Source organism: Meriones unguiculatus, chromosome 16, assembly GCF_030254825.1.
Source record: "Meriones unguiculatus strain TT.TT164.6M chromosome 16, Bangor_MerUng_6.1, whole genome shotgun sequence".
In the NCBI taxonomy this organism is placed as follows: domain Eukaryota; kingdom Metazoa; phylum Chordata; class Mammalia; order Rodentia; family Muridae; genus Meriones; species Meriones unguiculatus.
This window is the reverse complement of record NC_083363.1, coordinates 23100227-23117302: the sequence shown is the minus strand read 5'-3', so window position 1 is coordinate 23117302 and position 17076 is coordinate 23100227. Positions and strand designations below refer to the sequence as shown.

At 37.8% G+C, this 17076-nt stretch overlaps 1 protein-coding gene and 1 non-coding gene across 7 annotated transcripts in view; both read right to left on the bottom strand.

The window, feature by feature from the left end:
* Nucleotides 1-17076, bottom strand: part of Ccar1 (cell division cycle and apoptosis regulator 1) — a 50650-nt gene that overhangs the window by 17605 nt on the left and 15969 nt on the right. For 4 of the 6 annotated variants that reach the window (XM_060369450.1, XM_060369446.1, XM_060369447.1 and 1 more), the window contains exons 7-15: nucleotides 16947-17061; nucleotides 16622-16823; nucleotides 10629-10758; nucleotides 9709-9870; nucleotides 6491-6716; nucleotides 5871-5984; nucleotides 5195-5361; nucleotides 4227-4437; nucleotides 3338-3421 (exon numbers count right to left, since the gene is read on the bottom strand). In XM_060369450.1, the coding sequence (XP_060225433.1) occupies nucleotides 3338-3421; nucleotides 4227-4437; nucleotides 5195-5361; nucleotides 5871-5984; nucleotides 6491-6716; nucleotides 9709-9870; nucleotides 10629-10758; nucleotides 16622-16823; nucleotides 16947-17061 (1411 nt within the window). The remainder of the gene's footprint in view (nucleotides 1-3337; nucleotides 3422-4226; nucleotides 4438-5194; nucleotides 5362-5870; nucleotides 5985-6490; nucleotides 6717-9708; nucleotides 9871-10628; nucleotides 10759-16621; nucleotides 16824-16946; nucleotides 17062-17076) is intronic. The other 2 variants (XM_060369451.1, XM_060369449.1) reach the window with 1 other exon arrangement.
* Nucleotides 5492-5554, bottom strand: LOC132648421 (small nucleolar RNA SNORD98). The gene has a single exon (XR_009586823.1). It is a non-coding gene; the product is annotated as a small nucleolar RNA SNORD98 (small nucleolar RNA).

Here is a 17076-nt window from a genome sequence, read left to right as displayed (position 1 = left end):
TTCCTTTTTCTTTTTGGTTTTTTAGGACAGGACTTCTCTATGTAACAGAGCCCTGGCTGTCCTCGACTTGCTTTGTAGAACAGGTTGCCCTCAAACTCAGAGATCTGCCTGCCTCTGCCTCCCTGAGTGTTAGAATTAAATATGTGCACCACCATGTCTAGCCCAAGTATATTTCTTTAAAAACAATAATTGAACCAGGGTTCCCTAGAAGAACAGCTCTTAAATGCTGAGTCATCTCTCCAGCTCCAAGTGAAATATCTTTATTTATTTTATTTTACTTTTTTTTAGATTTTTAAAATATTATTTATATGGTATACAGCCTGCATATGTGCCTTCAGGCCAGAAGACAGCATTCGATCCCATTATAGATGATTGTGAGCCACCGTATGGTTGCTGGGAATTGAGCTCAGGACCTCTGGAAGAGCAGAGAATGTTCTTAGCACCAAGCCATTTCTCCAGCCCCCAAAGTAAAATAGCTTAATTGCCCAATAGAGAATAAATATTTTTAACAGAACACAGAATCTATATTCAATAGATGTGATGTTTAAAAATAATTCCACTGGGGCTGGGTGTGGTGGCATATATTTTTAATCCTAGCACTCAGAAGGCAGAGACAGGTGGATCTCTGAGTTTGAGGCCAGCCTGGTCTACAGAATTGCAGGATATTCAGGGTGACACAGAGAAACCCTGTCTTGAAAAACAAAAACGAGCAAAAAGTATACTGGGAAACTAATGCTAATTGAAAAAGAATGAGATATGCTTTTCTTTTTAATTTTTATAAGATATACTTTTTCCATGTAACATATTATAACCATGGAGTCATGGTTGTACCCAGTAGAGAGCAACTAGGAAGAAACAAGTCAAAAAAATTTTACTACATTTATTTATTTAGGGGAAGGGTGTGCTATAGTGTATAAATACAGATCAGAAGACAATTGATAGGTTCTGAAATCAGCTTTAGTGACAAAAGTTTATATCCATCAAGATACTTCATTGAATCCTACCAATGAATTTATTTAGGTTAAATTGGATAAGCATGGGTAAGATTTTTTTTATGTTTAATTGGAAAAAAAAAAGTACATGCTATTAATAATCAAAAGAAATACAGGTTGGTTTTTTTTTTTTTTTTTTTTTTTTTTTAAGGCATTGTCTAGCTATATAAACCAAGCTGGCTTAAAACTTATTATTCTCTAATTTCAGCCCAAGTGTTGTGACTGCAAACAAAGCCCCCATGCTTAGCCACTTCTTCTTTTCTTACTATTATTATTTTGTGGGTTTTTTCAAGACAGGGTTTCTCTGTATAGCTCTGGTTATCCTAGAACTTGCTCTGTAGACCAGGCTGGCCTTGCACTCCCAGAGATCTACCTGCCTCTGCCTCCCTAACTGCTGGAATTAAAAGCATTTTCTACCATGCTGGGCCTGGCACATATTTTAAAACAAACAACTTCAGGTTGGGTGCAGTGGCATACATAGTAAGACCTCATCTCAAAAATCAACTGAGAGGCTAGAGAGATGATGGCTCAGCAGTTAAAAGTACTTGCTGTCCTTGTAGAGGATCTGGGTTCTGGTTCCAGGAGTTCTAACACCCTCTTCTGGCCTCTGCAGGTACCAGCATGAGGTGTTGCACATACATACCTGCATACATACATGCAGGCAAAATATACACGAAAGTAAATCTAGAACAACACACATGTTGGGCATGGTGTTGGTGGCACACCCACACAATTATAGCAATTAGGAGGTAGAAGCAGCAGCCTTAGAAGTTTGAGGCCATCCACAGCTACACAGCAAGTTTGAGAACACCTTAGATTACATGTAATCCTATCCTTAAAAAAAAAATAAAGTAAGCAAATAAAAATCAACAAAAAATTTACAAAGCGGCCTGGCAATAGAGTTCAATGGCCTTTTCAAAAAGCCTAATGAACAAGCATGATCCCTGAAACCAACAAACTGTCCTCTGACCTCCACACACCTGTTATGGCAAGCTAATGCTACCTCCCCAAATGTGTGAGAGAGAGAGAAAGGAAAGAAAAAAGGGAGAAAGAAGGAAGAAAGAAAGAAGAAAGGAAGGAAGGAATCAAACTTTAAAACCAAGCAATGAAGCTGGATGTCCTGGGACATATACATTTAATCACAGCACTCAGAAGGTAGACTTTGAGTTTGAAGCTACCTTGGTCTACAGCTAGGCCAGAGTTGCATGGGAAATACAGACCCAACACAGATAAGCAACTAATAGCCCAGCGCACAGAAACACCACCATAGCTACCACAATTAAAGATTTTTTTTAAGTTCTTACTTTCTTTCCCAGTTTAGTAGCAAATTTACCTACATTTTACTTTGAAAATTATTATAAAAACCAGATTTGTCACCAGGTACAGTGGCCCATGCCTTTAATCCCAGCACTTGGAAGGCAGAAGCTGATAGATCTGAGTTTGAGGCTAGCCTGGTCTACAAAGGCAGTTCCAAAACAGCCAGAATTGTTACACAGAAAAACCATGTCCTGAAAAAGTAATCAACCAAAAAATTAATAACCAGATTTTCCTGTGTAGTCTTGGCTGTCCTGGAACTCAGCTCTATAGACCAGGTTGGTCTTGAACTCAGAAATCCAACTCCTCTGCCCCCTGAATACTCCTGATTGAAGGCCTCCCTGCCTCTGTATCCTAAGTAGTAGGATTAAAGGTGTGTGCCACCTACAGATTTATCTTTTTCCTTTGTTTTTTTCATTCATTAGGTTATTTAGGCATAGAAATCCTACAGTCCTGGAAACTTCCCAAACCAGAAAACAGTGCAATCAACATATATACTGGAGGCACTGACAGACACTACATATCTGAACTATAATATAGGCACAATATATCTAGTGATAGAAAACGAGAGGACTTAACGTTGAATACCCCACTTCCTACATTTATTTGTTTGGTTTTTTTTTGTTTTGTTTTGTTTTGAGACAAGGTTTCTCTGTGTAGCCCTGTCTGTCTTAGAACTAGCTCTGTAGACCTCAACTCAAGAGAAAGCTGCCAAGATAGCATCTCAAGTGCTGGGATTAAAGGTGTATACCACCATGTCCTACCCCTATTAAAGACAAGAGTCGCCCTTTACATACTAGGCTAGCCTAAAACTCACTCTGCTGAAATGCATGACAATCCTATTGCTGTGGCCGCCTAAAACCCAAGATAATGGATAATACACACCCCATACCTGGTTGAGTATTTTCTAGTTAAAACAATTCTTTCACTCAACATATTTACTCATTCTGTTCAGAAATTCAGAATTTTAAAATATTTTTTATTCATTGTTATTGTGTGTGTGTGCGCAATATGAATACGTTTTCAGTTACCTTCATTGCCTTTGGATCAAGTTTAGACCAATGGGTAGGAGTAGAAATTTCTTTAACTTCACCATCATCCTTCTCTTCTTCATCCTAACATACAAAGTTGAGAACAACATTACTATTCTGAAACCTTAAAACATAAGTAATTTATTTTTAAAAGTCTGTTGCTGATCTGTGCAAGGTCACAATGTTTCAGATTGTCTTCTCCTAAAGTTATTATTTAGGCAAGTCCACATACATACATTCTACCACTTTTAACTGATCACAAAGACATCAGCCAATCATAGCCAGATCTGTGAAACACAAAAGGGTGATAAATTACAACACAAAGGATATCGGGATACACAGACACTGCCGGTCTCCACTAACCACACAGTGTGTGATCTGCCCCAATTTTCAAGCCACCCAAAGACTGATTTAGTCAGACCTTTGAAATGTACCCAAGACGTTGCCACATAGCCTGAAATTTCAAATCTCTCAGACTTGTGGTTGTCCAATTTCAAATATCCATGACTAGAACTGATGACCGTGAAAGAGAAAATTTTTTAAATTTTAGAAAATGGCAAAATGTTTAAAATGGCTTAATACTGAATCTTGCTCAACAACTGGTCCCAGATTCCAGCAAATAGACCTATGATAAAAACAAAATTCTGTGCAATATAAGCACAATTTTTTCTTTGAGGTCTCAGCACTCTTAAATTTAAGTTAGCATTAAAGACAAAGATTTTTATGAGAAAAGAATATACAACTATACTGCTGAAAGCTGGATTACCAGTCGCTGTTACCAGTTATGTTCCTCCATGTGTGTCTGTTATGTAGTGTGTGGTGTGCATTTGTGCCTGTGTTCCTGTGCCTGTGAGAAGCGGAAATAGAAAAAGGGATTAGCGTTCAGTGCCTGTTCTCCATCAGCCTTCTTGCGTTCACCCTGAAGCTTCTCGATCAGCTGCTGCTTGTATCCTCGGGAGAGGGTTTCCCACTCTGAGCGGGTGGGAAGGCAATGCCAAACATCCGGGAAAAATAAAACCACTGTCTCCACATGAGCTGGAACTGTACGCCCCTTGTGGGTCTCCTCAGGGCGATGGTAGCGAATCTCTGCAAAACGGTACCTGTTGCAAGGGAAGAAGCATGTTGGAAAAAAAATTCTACAATACATTTTAAAGACCCTAGTTCACTTGTAGCACATCAAGTAAAGAAATTTTGCTGCAAGAACTTGAGGTTGGTCTAAAGAAAAAAAAAATTATAGAAGCCATAGTTCCTCTTTTGGTACATTTGTATAATAGTTTATTGGTTAAAATAATACATTTCCACAAAGGATTTTCTGATTTGATTACAGAGCTACCCACATTTTATAGAATACCTGAAGAAGCTGGAAAGCTGTTCAGATTTCATGTGCTAAAAAAAGAATATTCTCAATTAAATGTTAAGAAATATACTAAAATACACAGGACAAATAAGCCTCAAGAGAAAATATGGCTGAACAAAAATAATCAGCAACTACATCACTTTATAACAAAGAAATTATAATGAAATGAAGTTCTCTCTGGACGATCTTCTCCAGCTATACATGAAATGAAAAGTATTTTCAACATACATCCAATTTCCAAAGTACAGCATAACAAAACATTTAAATTTTGAGTGTATTTTGATTAGTTCTTAATGCCCCTTTCCCAAAACATTTTTGGCACCAAATAAACTTTTGCTACAAATGGGGATTTTCCTTTGAGATTACCTGCATGACCATTGTTGACAAAAAAAATAAATAAATAAAAAATAAAAAAAAAGGGGGAGGGGAGCTGATTGACAAGAACAGCTACATAAACTATTAGAAAAATATTCCTAATCAAGAAATGAATTAGTACTTACCATTGTGTGCATACACTTAGATCAATGCCTGTCAGAGCCTTACAACAACGAATGGCAGTCTTAATCAACACAGAGGGGTCTTTTTCTGGGTTTGGTCCATCCAGCGAAGGAGACCAATGGCCTCCAATAGCCATGGCTTCATCCTTGCCTTTCATGCCCACTAGAAACTAATTCATAACAAAGAATCACTTACATATATAAGGTAGCTCATCAAATTATAAATAGATTCTTGGAAAGGAAAGGTACAAACCTTCCCAGTATCATTTTTACTACCTCTGGACTCTGCGAGTCAAGGAAGAGTTCAGTTCATCATGTTCCACACTGCATTTCAGCAATGGAATAGGATTTACATCATAACCCATCCTCTAACATGCTTCATCACATAAGAGTTCTTTTAAAGAAACAAGCTATGTGTAAACACAAATTCCAACAGCAGCCAACAGATTCTACTAGGCTACAGGTATACTGCATCAAATTATCAGCAAAACTAGAAACACAGAAATACACAGCCATGGTCCATAATGGGAAAAATATCTCTAATTATATGAAAGTAGACTTAATATTATTGAATAACTAACAAGATTTAAAATGTGTTTGTTCTCAATCTTAGGTAAACACAGCTGAGAACTAAGATAAATGAATACACAACTAAAACCAAATAAGCATTTTATTTTACCTTAACAAGTCTAGCAGGATGCTGAAATCCATCACGAAGTTCTTGGGGGTCTTCAGCAAGAGCACATGACTTATGATACAAATCTTCCATACTAGGGCTAGCCATCAGCATTACCTATTATGGTCAAATAATTCAATCCTGTCAAAAGTCTAAAGTAATGTAAAAATAATGAAAAGTACTACTAAACATCACACATATAAGATTTATTTCCCTAAAAATGGAATGTAAACGCTACAGAAAAAAGTGTTATTAGATGACTTATCAACCTTACATTTTCAAATCAATCTTTTAAAACAGACAACCTAAGCAACATCCCGAAAGCTACCCTGAAGACTAGTATTTACCACACTCACCAACACTTAAGTTTTATCCAGGTCTATAGGAAGTTATATGACTCTCAACATCAACTTGCTCACATTTTTGAAGTTTAAAATGACAAAAACAACAGCCATTGTTTTATAGCTTAAGAATTAAGACAGGAATTAAAGTAACATTTTTAAATAGCTAATACAAAAGCAGGCAATGAAAACAGGGATTTGGGTCTTTCATTAACAACCAGTTTCTAAAGGATAACTCCAAATGCTATGAATTCAGAACGGGTATCACAATGGAATACAAACCTTTGCACTGTACAGGTGGTCAGCATCAGGTGGATCAAGAACAGCCATATTTTTTTCTAAGGACTCTACTTCTCTGTGCATCACATAAAAATTGCAGTAATTTCCCAGTTGAAATGGTCTTGACAAAGGGAAAGCATCCACCCATGTAAACTGAGCATCAAAAAAGTCACTAGGAATATATAAATTCTGATAACGGCGCCTTAGTTCCATCATGTCACAACTGGGACTGTAAAACAGACATAAGTAGTGAATAAACAGCCTTACGACCAAAGCTATATAAAATTTGACAGAGTAAAAACGAACAGATTCAAATCTACATACATACATTATTGAATGGTAGCTACATGTTACTTTACTTCTCTATTTTTGCGTCCAGCTTATAATTCCTTAGAGAAGACCCAATGAAATAACTACAAGACGAATTCCAGAGAACATCTGCACGAGAGTTTTTCTCCCTCAGTTGAAGTATGTATACTTGAAAAGAATTACAGTTCATACAAAAATGTATACAAATGATGAAAGGTACCAAGTTAGTATTTGAATATCTTTCAATCACACTTACGTTACATACAAACATTTACGTTACGTAGAAAACTAAAATTTTATTCTATAGTAAGTGTCTAGATTAAATATACTTAAATTTAAAAAGTCACAAGTCAGGTGTGATGGTACCTGAATCCAAGCACTCCAGAGGCAGAGGCAGGCAGGAGACTTCATGTTAAAGGCAAATTCATGTGAAAGCAAAATCCAAATTAGCTCAAAATTATCTACACCATCACACCCCTTCAATAAACATGAAAGATCTGTATCTATAACAAATTAGTATGTAAGAGGGAGTTTTCTTGCTGTTTGCATCTGACAATGCCTTTGTAAGAAAAACTGTGTATGTATATTTTGTCTATACGTGTTGTGTACCAGGTGAATACCTGGTACCTGGGGAGGTCAGAAGAGGGTGTCAGATCCCCCTAAAACTGAACAGTTATAGTAGTCTGAATGAGAAAGACCCTACTGGCTCATATATTTGAATGCTTGGTCTGCAATTGATGGGACTGCCCCGGAAGGAGAAGGGGTGGTCTTGTTGTATGAGGTGTATCACTGGGGGTGAGTTTTGAGGTTCCAAAAGCCCTTGAGATCCTGTTATCTTTTTCTAGCTCTGCCTTGTGCTTATAGATAAGCTACTCTGACATAGCCACTCCTGTCTGCCTGTTGCCATGCAATGTACATGATGGTCATGGAATCTACTACCCTCTAGTTGGCTTGGTCATGATGTCTCTTCACAGCAACAAAAAAAAAGCCAGATGGTGATGGCACACAACTCTAATCCCAACACCAGGAGGCAGAGGCAGGCAGACCTGAGTTCAAGACCATCCTGGTCAACAGAGTAAGTTCCAGGACAAAGAGGGCTATACATACACAGAGAAACCTTGTCTTGAAAACCAAACAAAGAAAGCGCGGGGGGGGGGGAGGGAGGAAGAAAGAGAGAGAGAAATAGATTGTTTGTGGATGTGGCTAGGTAATAAAATGCTTATAGAACATCCAAAAGGTGCTGTGTTGCAAAACAGTGCCAATATTTCAATACGAAACTAGGGACAGCAGATCTGTATAGGCAACCATTTACAGCTGCTGATACAACACCACTGCTGTTAAGATTCCACTGTCAGAACAACAGAAATGTGGAAAACACGTCACAAGGTTTGTTTTTAAGATTTAAATTTTTGTATATATCTGCATGTCTGTGTTTGTGTATGTGCACCGTGTGCACACAGGTACCAGAAAAGGGTATGGGATCTCTTGGAACAGAAGTTATGGGCAACTCCATGTTCGTGCTAGGAACCGAATTCATTTTCACTGAAAGAGTATCAAGTGTTCCTACCTGCTGAGCCATCTACCCAGCCCTGAAGATTTATTTTATTACCACTTTTAATTATGTGTTATTATGCAAGTCTGTTTGTGGTATGTGCAAAGGTAGTTGTGAGCTGCCAGAAATGGTGCTGGGGATCAAACTCACGTCCTCTACAAAAACACCATAAGCTATTTAAGCTATTTTAACTGCTGAGACATCGCTTCAGCACACAACCTTCAGAGGTTTTTTTTTTTTTGCTTTTCAAGACAGGGTTTCTCTGTGTAGTCTTAGCTGTTGTCCTGGACTTAATTTGTAGACCAGGCTGACCTTGAACTCAATGAAATCACCTGCCTCTGCCTCCAGAGTACCGAGAAAGAAAGTTATGTAAAAAATTTTCAACACTAAATTAACAAGTCACATCTTGCCCCAAAGTGTTAACACATATAATAAAGCAGTGGTTAAGTACAAACAATTCATTTTCCTAGCTCATAATCATACTAGTATAAGGAAGTTTTGATTTCTAAAACTACAGATGAAGAGTTTTCAATTTTTATTTGCAATTGGTTCATTTGATGTTCTGGTAATTTATATAAAGACAGTAACATGAAATTGGGAAAATGCAATTAAGAGGTAGATGGCTATTCTATTACCAGCTTTTCAGAGAAAAACACTGACTACTGAAAACAAGTAGAATAAAAAAAGGCTTCTCAAGCCAGGTGCCTGTAATTCCAGCACTCAGGGAGGCAGATGCAGGCAGATCTCTAAGTTCGAGGCCAGACTGGTCTACAAATGGAGTCCAGGACAGCCAAGGATATACAGAGAAACCCTGTCTTAAAAAAACAAACAAAAAAAAAAAAAAGAAAGAAAAGAAAAGAAAAAAGTTTCTCCATGTAGCAATGTTTTGGAGGTTGGGGAAGTGCTTTTTGTTCCCTTTAGGTTTTTCTGAAATACGCAATGTATATATTTAAATCTCAGAATAAACAAAAATAAAAACAACTGATACGTACATTTTATATATATTGTTTACAAGAAATGCTTTTGGTTAGTTGGTTTCAGTACTGAACTTTGAACCTAGAACCTCCACATTAGGAAAGCATTCTAGTCCCAAGCTATAGCCCAAATCTATAGGTGCTTCTTTTAAGTAGCTGCTATTCTAAATGTGTACTCAAAAATAATTCCCCTTTTAAAGAACAAAATTCCAAATTCAAACTGCATTTCTGCCCTCAGATAAACAGCATGAAATATTACAAAATAATTTACCAAAAAAACAAACAAACAAAAACCAAAAAAACCTTCAACTTATATATATTCTATACAAAACTATAAAACAATGTCACTAATAAAATTAAAACAAACCACAGAAAAGAAAACTTACCAATCCAAAGAAAACTTTGAAAACTGTACTGTGTAGCGTGGAACAACACGACGAACTCTCCGAGGGGATCGCTCTCTTTCTCTCCGGGGTGACCTCTCCCGGGAACGTTTTCTCTGAGGTGATCTCTCTCGGGATCTGCGCCTTTCTCTGTCCCTTTCACGACTTAAAGCAAGGATTTCTAAAATTACTCTGGGGCCAGCAAGATGGCTCAGCCATACAGGTACTACTATCAAGCTTGAGAACCCGAGTTTCATTCCTAGAAACCACATGGTAGGAGAGAGCAGACTCCTCCAAGTTTTCCTCTAGCCTTCACACATATACCATGGCAACAGATCTTAAATAAATGTAGTGACAAACTGCTAATATTTACTACTATTATGAAATAGTTTTTGCCAAAGCACGGTGGTGTACACCTTTAGTCCCAACACTCAGAAGGCAGAGGCGAGTAGATCTAGTACAAGTTCTAGGCCACCCAAGGCTACACAGTTATTTCAATTTTTTTCTTTCCTGTTATAGACACCAGGATGGCTTGGGAGAACCTCCAAATTTTTTGTCTTATGTAAAGCAGTGTTTTGTCTGCCTGTGTCTGTGCACCTCATGGATGGTAAACCACAGAACTACTGTTACAGATGGTTGCCTACCACCATATGGACGCTTGGAACCAAACCTGGACTTACAGAAGAGCAGACATCTTACCTCTAAGCTGTTTCTCCAGCCCACAATGTTACAGTTTTTTTTTTAAATAATTTATTTAATTTTTATTTTATGTGCATTACGGTAAAGGTGTCAGATCTGTTACAGACAGTTGTGAGCTGCCATGTGGGTGCTGGAAATTGAACCTGGGTCCTTATGAAGAGCAGTTGGAACTCTTAACCACTGAGCCATCTCTCCAGCCCCTATAATGTTACTTTCAAACATACCTTCGGTCATCTTTTCTATTAGGTACTTGATCCCCTCTGTCATTCCTTCCTGAAAATCTAGATGGTGGATCTAATCTCCGTGCAGGTTGTGGCTGTGACACTATACGAACAGGAGGCTGCAATAAGCCAGCTTCAACAGATACAAAAGAAAAAACAAACAAAAATTGTTAAACAAAGCTCAAAATACATTCCACATCTGAATAATATAAATATAAACAAGGAAGCAGGATTCACCAAAGTTGTCTTTTTTCAAGTCATCAAAATAGTTTTTTTTTAGATTTTATTTATTTATACATACATATACATGCATGCATGCATACATACAGTATTCTGTCTGCATATGTGCCTGAAGGCCAGAAGAGGGCACCAGATCATGTTATAGATGGCTATGAGCCACCATGTGGTTGCTGGGAATTGAACTCAGGACCTTTGGAAGAACAGCCAGTGCTCTTAACCGCTGAGCCACCTCTCCAGCCCCCAAAATGGAGTTTTTTAAAGGAAGCAGTATTGTTCAGTGATTTCTCCCTGGTACTGAAAACTAAAAATTTTATTTTTAAAATAACATAAATAACTATTTTTCCATATAGGACAATAAACTCAACCTCATTGATACAATGGAAGCAAAATAGGGATCTATGTTAAAAAACACAATGTGGGCAGGCAGTGGTGGACGCCTTTAATCCTAGCACTCTGGAGGCAGAGGCAGATGGATCTTTGTTAGTTCCAGGCCACAGAGAGACCCAGTCTCAAAAAACAAAACAAAGAAAACAACAAAAACTAATGTGTTTCAAAGTTCTTTTCTGCCCGGTGTGATGGTTCATGCCTTTAATCCTAGAGAGACAGAAGCAGGTAGATCACTGAGTTCAAATACAGCCTGATCTATATATCAAGTTACAGGACAGCTAGGGCTTCATTGAAACCCTGTCTCAAAAAACAAAAACAAAGAAACAATAGAATTCTAATGAAATTTTCTTAAAAACAAAACTGCTTTTGGCTCCCAAGTCTAGAGCCATTAATAATGACTGTAATCAATCAGTGGAAAGCAAGTACTACTACTGAGCTGCATCCCAGGCCTCAACAACTACATTTTTATTTTATTAAACAATCTTTAAAAATATTTCTTTTATGTGTACAGAGTTCTTTGCCTTTCTGTATTTGTACATACCACATAAATGGCTGGTAACTTTGGAGTCAGAAGATGGTGTTCTAGACAATGCAAAATTTAAATTCTCATCTCCTTTTCAACATTTCATATTTTATAAGATTTAAGAATATATTTTAGGGGCTGGAACAGTGGTTCAATCAGTAGTTAAGAGCACCAGCTAATCTTGTAGAAGACCTGGGTTCAATTCCTAGAACCTATATGGTGGGTCAAAACCAGCAACTCCAGTTCCAGGATATCTGAAGCCTTCTTCTGACTTCCTTGGACACCAGGCACATATGCAGTTCACATACAAACAAACAGACAAAACAATTCATACATGTACAATAAAGTAAATAAATCTAAACCTCTTAAAAAATAATATATTTTCAAACAAAAGTGTTGTGGCTATAAACATGTTTTTGTTTTGGTCCCAGGTATGGAATGTGGAGCTGATTCAGATGGTCCACATCAGCAGACTATTTGCCTCATTTGGGCTGTGAGACAAGTTCTTTGCCAGCTGCAGATAGTTTGAATCTGAGGACTCTGGAGAGAAAATAAATGCCAGAGCCCAGAGAGTGTGGAGGAACTCTGAGAAAAAACAATGCTGCTGATGCTCCTCCCTTGCAGCTCCTGTTGCTGTTGATGCAGTGAGACACAAAGTTGAAGATCTCCTGAAACAAGGGGATTGGACTGGCTCCAATGAACCCAACCCTAGCCAGCAGGAAGCAGCTAAGAGAACTGCATCCCCTCTCCCACTAACTCTTTCTCTCTCCTGCCTGGTATTGATCAGCGTAAGAATTTGGTCAGTTTAAGAATTACTCAGGGGCTGGAGATAGCTCAGTGGTTAAGAGTGCTGTTTGCTCTTCCAAATGGACCTGGGTTCAATTCCCAGCACCCACATGGCAGCTCACAACTATCTGTAATGCCAATTCCAAGGGATCTGATACCTTCACACTAATTCACATAAAATAAAAATTAAAATAAAATTAAAAAAAAAGAATTACTCAATTTAAAGGTCTCTGAAGTAAATAGAACTATATTATGCAAAATGAAAAACAAGATATAACATTTTTTATGATGTGAGAAATTCATCATCAGCAAAATATTTTTCTGGCAACAGACTTTAAGACAGTGGGTCCAAGCCTGGCATGATAGCACGTGCCTTTAATGCCAGCGCTCAGGAGGCAGTCTGGTCTACAAAGCGACTCTAGGACATCCAGGGCTATACAGAAAAACCCTGTCTCAACAACAAAGACAGTGATGAGGGGGCTGGAGAAATGGCTCAGTGGTTAAGAGCACTGGCTGCTCTCCCAGAGGACATGGGTTCAATTCCCAGCACCCACATGGCAGCTCACATATGCGAGTTTTAACTTCATTACTCTTGTGGGACAGCTTGTGTAAGGAAGAAGTGCACAAAGGGATGAGGATACAGTTCAATGATAGAGTGACTGCCTAGTATCCATACAGCCCGGTGTTGATACCTAGCACTATGCTATTTACTCTATTCCCGACTCCATCAAACTCAACAGCAGGAAAATCAAGTAAGGATAAAACAATGAGGACCTTAAAACCCAAAAGGCCACGGTGGTAAGTAAAAAGGGCAGGGAGGGAGAAAAAGAAACCTCATTGACAACACTGGGGAAGACTTTAATAGCAACTCCTTATTCTGCATTTGGTAACAAAAATCTATACTCTAAAAAATATGGGGGCTGGAGAGATGGCTCAGTGGTTAAGAGCGCTGTCTGCTCTTCCAAAGGACCTGAGTTCAATTCCCAGAACCCACATGGCAGTTCACAACTGTCTGTAATGCCAATTTCAAGGGATCTGATAACTTCACACTAAAATACAAATAAAATAAAACAATTTAAAAAAAAATAGTAATTATGTATTAGTTGACAGAGAAAACGTAAGAGAATTTTTAAAAAATCTTTATGAATACAATCACCTAAAACAAGTTGGCAAGCATTTTTGCAAATTACTAAGTCACAGATACTCAGGGGCATGGGTGTGTGTGCACGCGCGTATGTGAAAAAAAAAAAGTTCAAAGTTTACAAATTGCCAACACCTGATATATATGTACACAAAATCAATGAATATTATGTAATAAGATAGCCAGAGAATATTAAAATACCATGGGGATATTATGGAGAGATTGTTCATTTGCAGAGGGAAAAGGATACTATTAAACCAGAGAAATCAGTCGGGCAGTGGTGGCACACACCTTTGATGCCAGTGCTTTGGAGGTAGGGACAGGTGGATCTCTGTGAATTTGAGGCCAGCATGGTCTACATAATGAGTCCCAGGAGAGGCAAGGCTACACAGAGAAAACCTGTCTCCAAAAACGAAAACCAAAACAAAGAAAAGAACAGAGAAATCTATGGTTGATGCCTGCAAATAATCAAATCCAGAATTATTAACACTGGGATAACTAAAATCATTTTAAAAAATGAAGCATAAATTACAAAGCATTAGCCATAACCAATTCATGCCAAAGCACTTAGACTTACCCTTCAGTTTCTAAAGGGAAAAGGTAAAAACAATACAAGGAATCAAAAAAAAAAAAAAATCTAAAAGAAAACATAAGATATACAGAAAAAATCCAAAATAAATAAATACAAATGTAGAAAATCAAGTGTGGTAGCATATGCCTATAAACCAGCATATGAGACGTAGAGGTAGAAGAATCTGGAGTTCAATATTATGCTTGACTACACAGTAAATTCAAAGCCTGTCTGAACTATATAGGACCCTATCTCAAATAAATAAATAAATAGATAAAAATAAACATCAATCAAAAACATAGAGCTCAGCAAGTACGTGTACCACTTAGCACAAAAACATGAGCTCTATACCTAGAACCTTAAAAAAGTTAGAAGAAAATTGAAAACTCTTCTACAAAGTTTTCCTCTGTCCTCCAGGTGTACTGTTAGCACACATTTACACTCAGTATGTATGTGTACACTATAAACACTAATTAATTAAATATAGTCGGAGAAAGCTGGGAATAGTGGTGTACACCTTTAATCGAAGCACTTGAGGTAGAAGCAGGGGGATCTCTGTGAGTTCAAAGCCAGCCTGGTCTACAAAGCGAGTTCACACAGAGAAACCCTGTCTTAAAATACCACCAAAAAAAAAAAAAAAAAAAAAAAAGAAAAGAAAAGATGGGGGGGGCACTGGTGAGATGGCTCAATGGTTAAGAGCACTAGCTGCTCTTCAGAAGTCATGAGTTCAATTCCTAGCAACCATATGGTTGGTGTGCATGTAGACAGAGAACTCATGCACTTAAAAAATACATACATACATACATACATACATACAAGCCAGAAAGCTGGCAAAATGGCTCAGCAGTTAACTGCACTGGCTTCCAGAGGACTCAACTTGGATTCCTAGCACTCACACGGCAGCTCACAACTGTCTGTAACTCTAGTTCTAGAGATCCAATACCTTCCTCTGGTCTCTATGGGCACTGAGCATGGACATGGGACACAGACATACATACAGGCAAAACACACACATAAAAATAAATCTAATAAACTTCCATATGACCCATTTATACCACTCTATGTACAGACCCATGTATGTCAATGTTATATGTTAGTGTCCCAGATATACTTACATACCCATGTTTATAGTAAAACTACTCAAGAGATAGCAAAAAGGTTCCTCAACACAAACATGGAAAATGTAGGACGCATATATTTTGTATAGATATGATGCAATTTTATGCAACAAGAAAAAATAAAATCATGGAATCTGCAATAAAATTGATTCAATCAGAAATCACAATGCTACAGAAAATGAGCAAAGATTCAAAACAACAAACACTACACATTTCTGTCATATGGAGAAACTCAATTTAAATGTATGTGCATGTATTTATATTGTAGATAACAAAACTATAAAAGAGATTGAGAAAAAGGGATCTCTTAGTAAAGAAAGGACAATGGAATACATGCACTAGGACACCAGAAAAGGGGGGAGAAAAGAAATCCAGGGGTAGGAGGAAAACATGAAAATGTATGACACTTATGTATGCTGATGCAGTGATGATATCTATTTTATGTATATTTACTCCAAACATTAGAAAACAAAAACAAAGATTAAAAAAACGTCCATACTGTGCTGGTTAGTTTTACTGTCCGCTTGAAACAAGCTATAATTATCTGGGAAGCGGGAACTGCAACTAAGAAAATATCTATATCAGAATGTCCTTCCTGTAGGCAAGTCTATGAGGCATTTCTTGACTTATGACTGACGGGGGAGGGCCCAGGCAATGGTGGGTGGCACCACCATTGAGCAGGTGGTGCTGGGAGGTATAAGAAAACAGTGGGGGGTGGAGGGGCAGGAGAGATGGCTCAGCAGTTAAAAGCACTGGCTGTTCTTTCAGAGGACCAGGGTTCAATTCCCAGCACCTACAATGGCAGCTCACAACTATCTAACTCCCACTCCAGGGGATCCAACTCCTTCACAAATGCTGGCAAAGCACCAATATACATAAAATAAATAAATTAAAAAACAAAACAAAACAAAACAAAAAGAGTGAGCAAGCCATGGAGAGCAAGTCAATAAGTTGCATTTCTCCAGTCTCTGCTTCAATTCCTGCCTCAGCTCCTGCCCTGAACGATGAATTATAACCTGTAAGACAAGTAATCCTTTCCTCCCCCATGAATTGGTTTTAAAACAGTAAGTGAAGGCAAACTTTAGGAGTAGAAAATGTTCTGTTCATGATACGTAAGCTTTATTTCATGTTTTCCTGAAGTTCATAATTCCTTTGTAACTAGAAACATGTTCTCAGTATTTTAGCAGTTTAAACATCCACACATTCATTGGAAATAAAAAATGAACATACATGTAATACCTTTCTGCTGTGGCTGTTGTAACAATGGCTGTGGCTGTGTCTGCAACAGTGGTGTAATAGAAGCAGCTGAGATCTGCGCTTGCAGTAATGACTGGGGTTGGGGCTGGGCCTGAACACCAAATGTTGTCTGTGGCACAATCGGCTGAATAACAGCAGTAGGAGTCTTCAGTAAAGGTTGAGTTTGGGACTGATTCTAAAAACAAACGAAAATAAAGAAACAGACAAACAAATAAATAAATTCTTTTAAAAAATTACATTGTAAAACATAAAAGCCAAGTATCAAGTTTCTACAGCACCAAACACAATAATTATGTACCTGATTTGGTAGTGTTTGAATTCTTTGTGCATTCCATTTAAAAGGCATATTAGGATTATAAGTTGCTTCAACCAATACTCTATCACCAACTTGGGGGGTTTTCCCTTTAACAGCACTGGAAAAAAAAAAT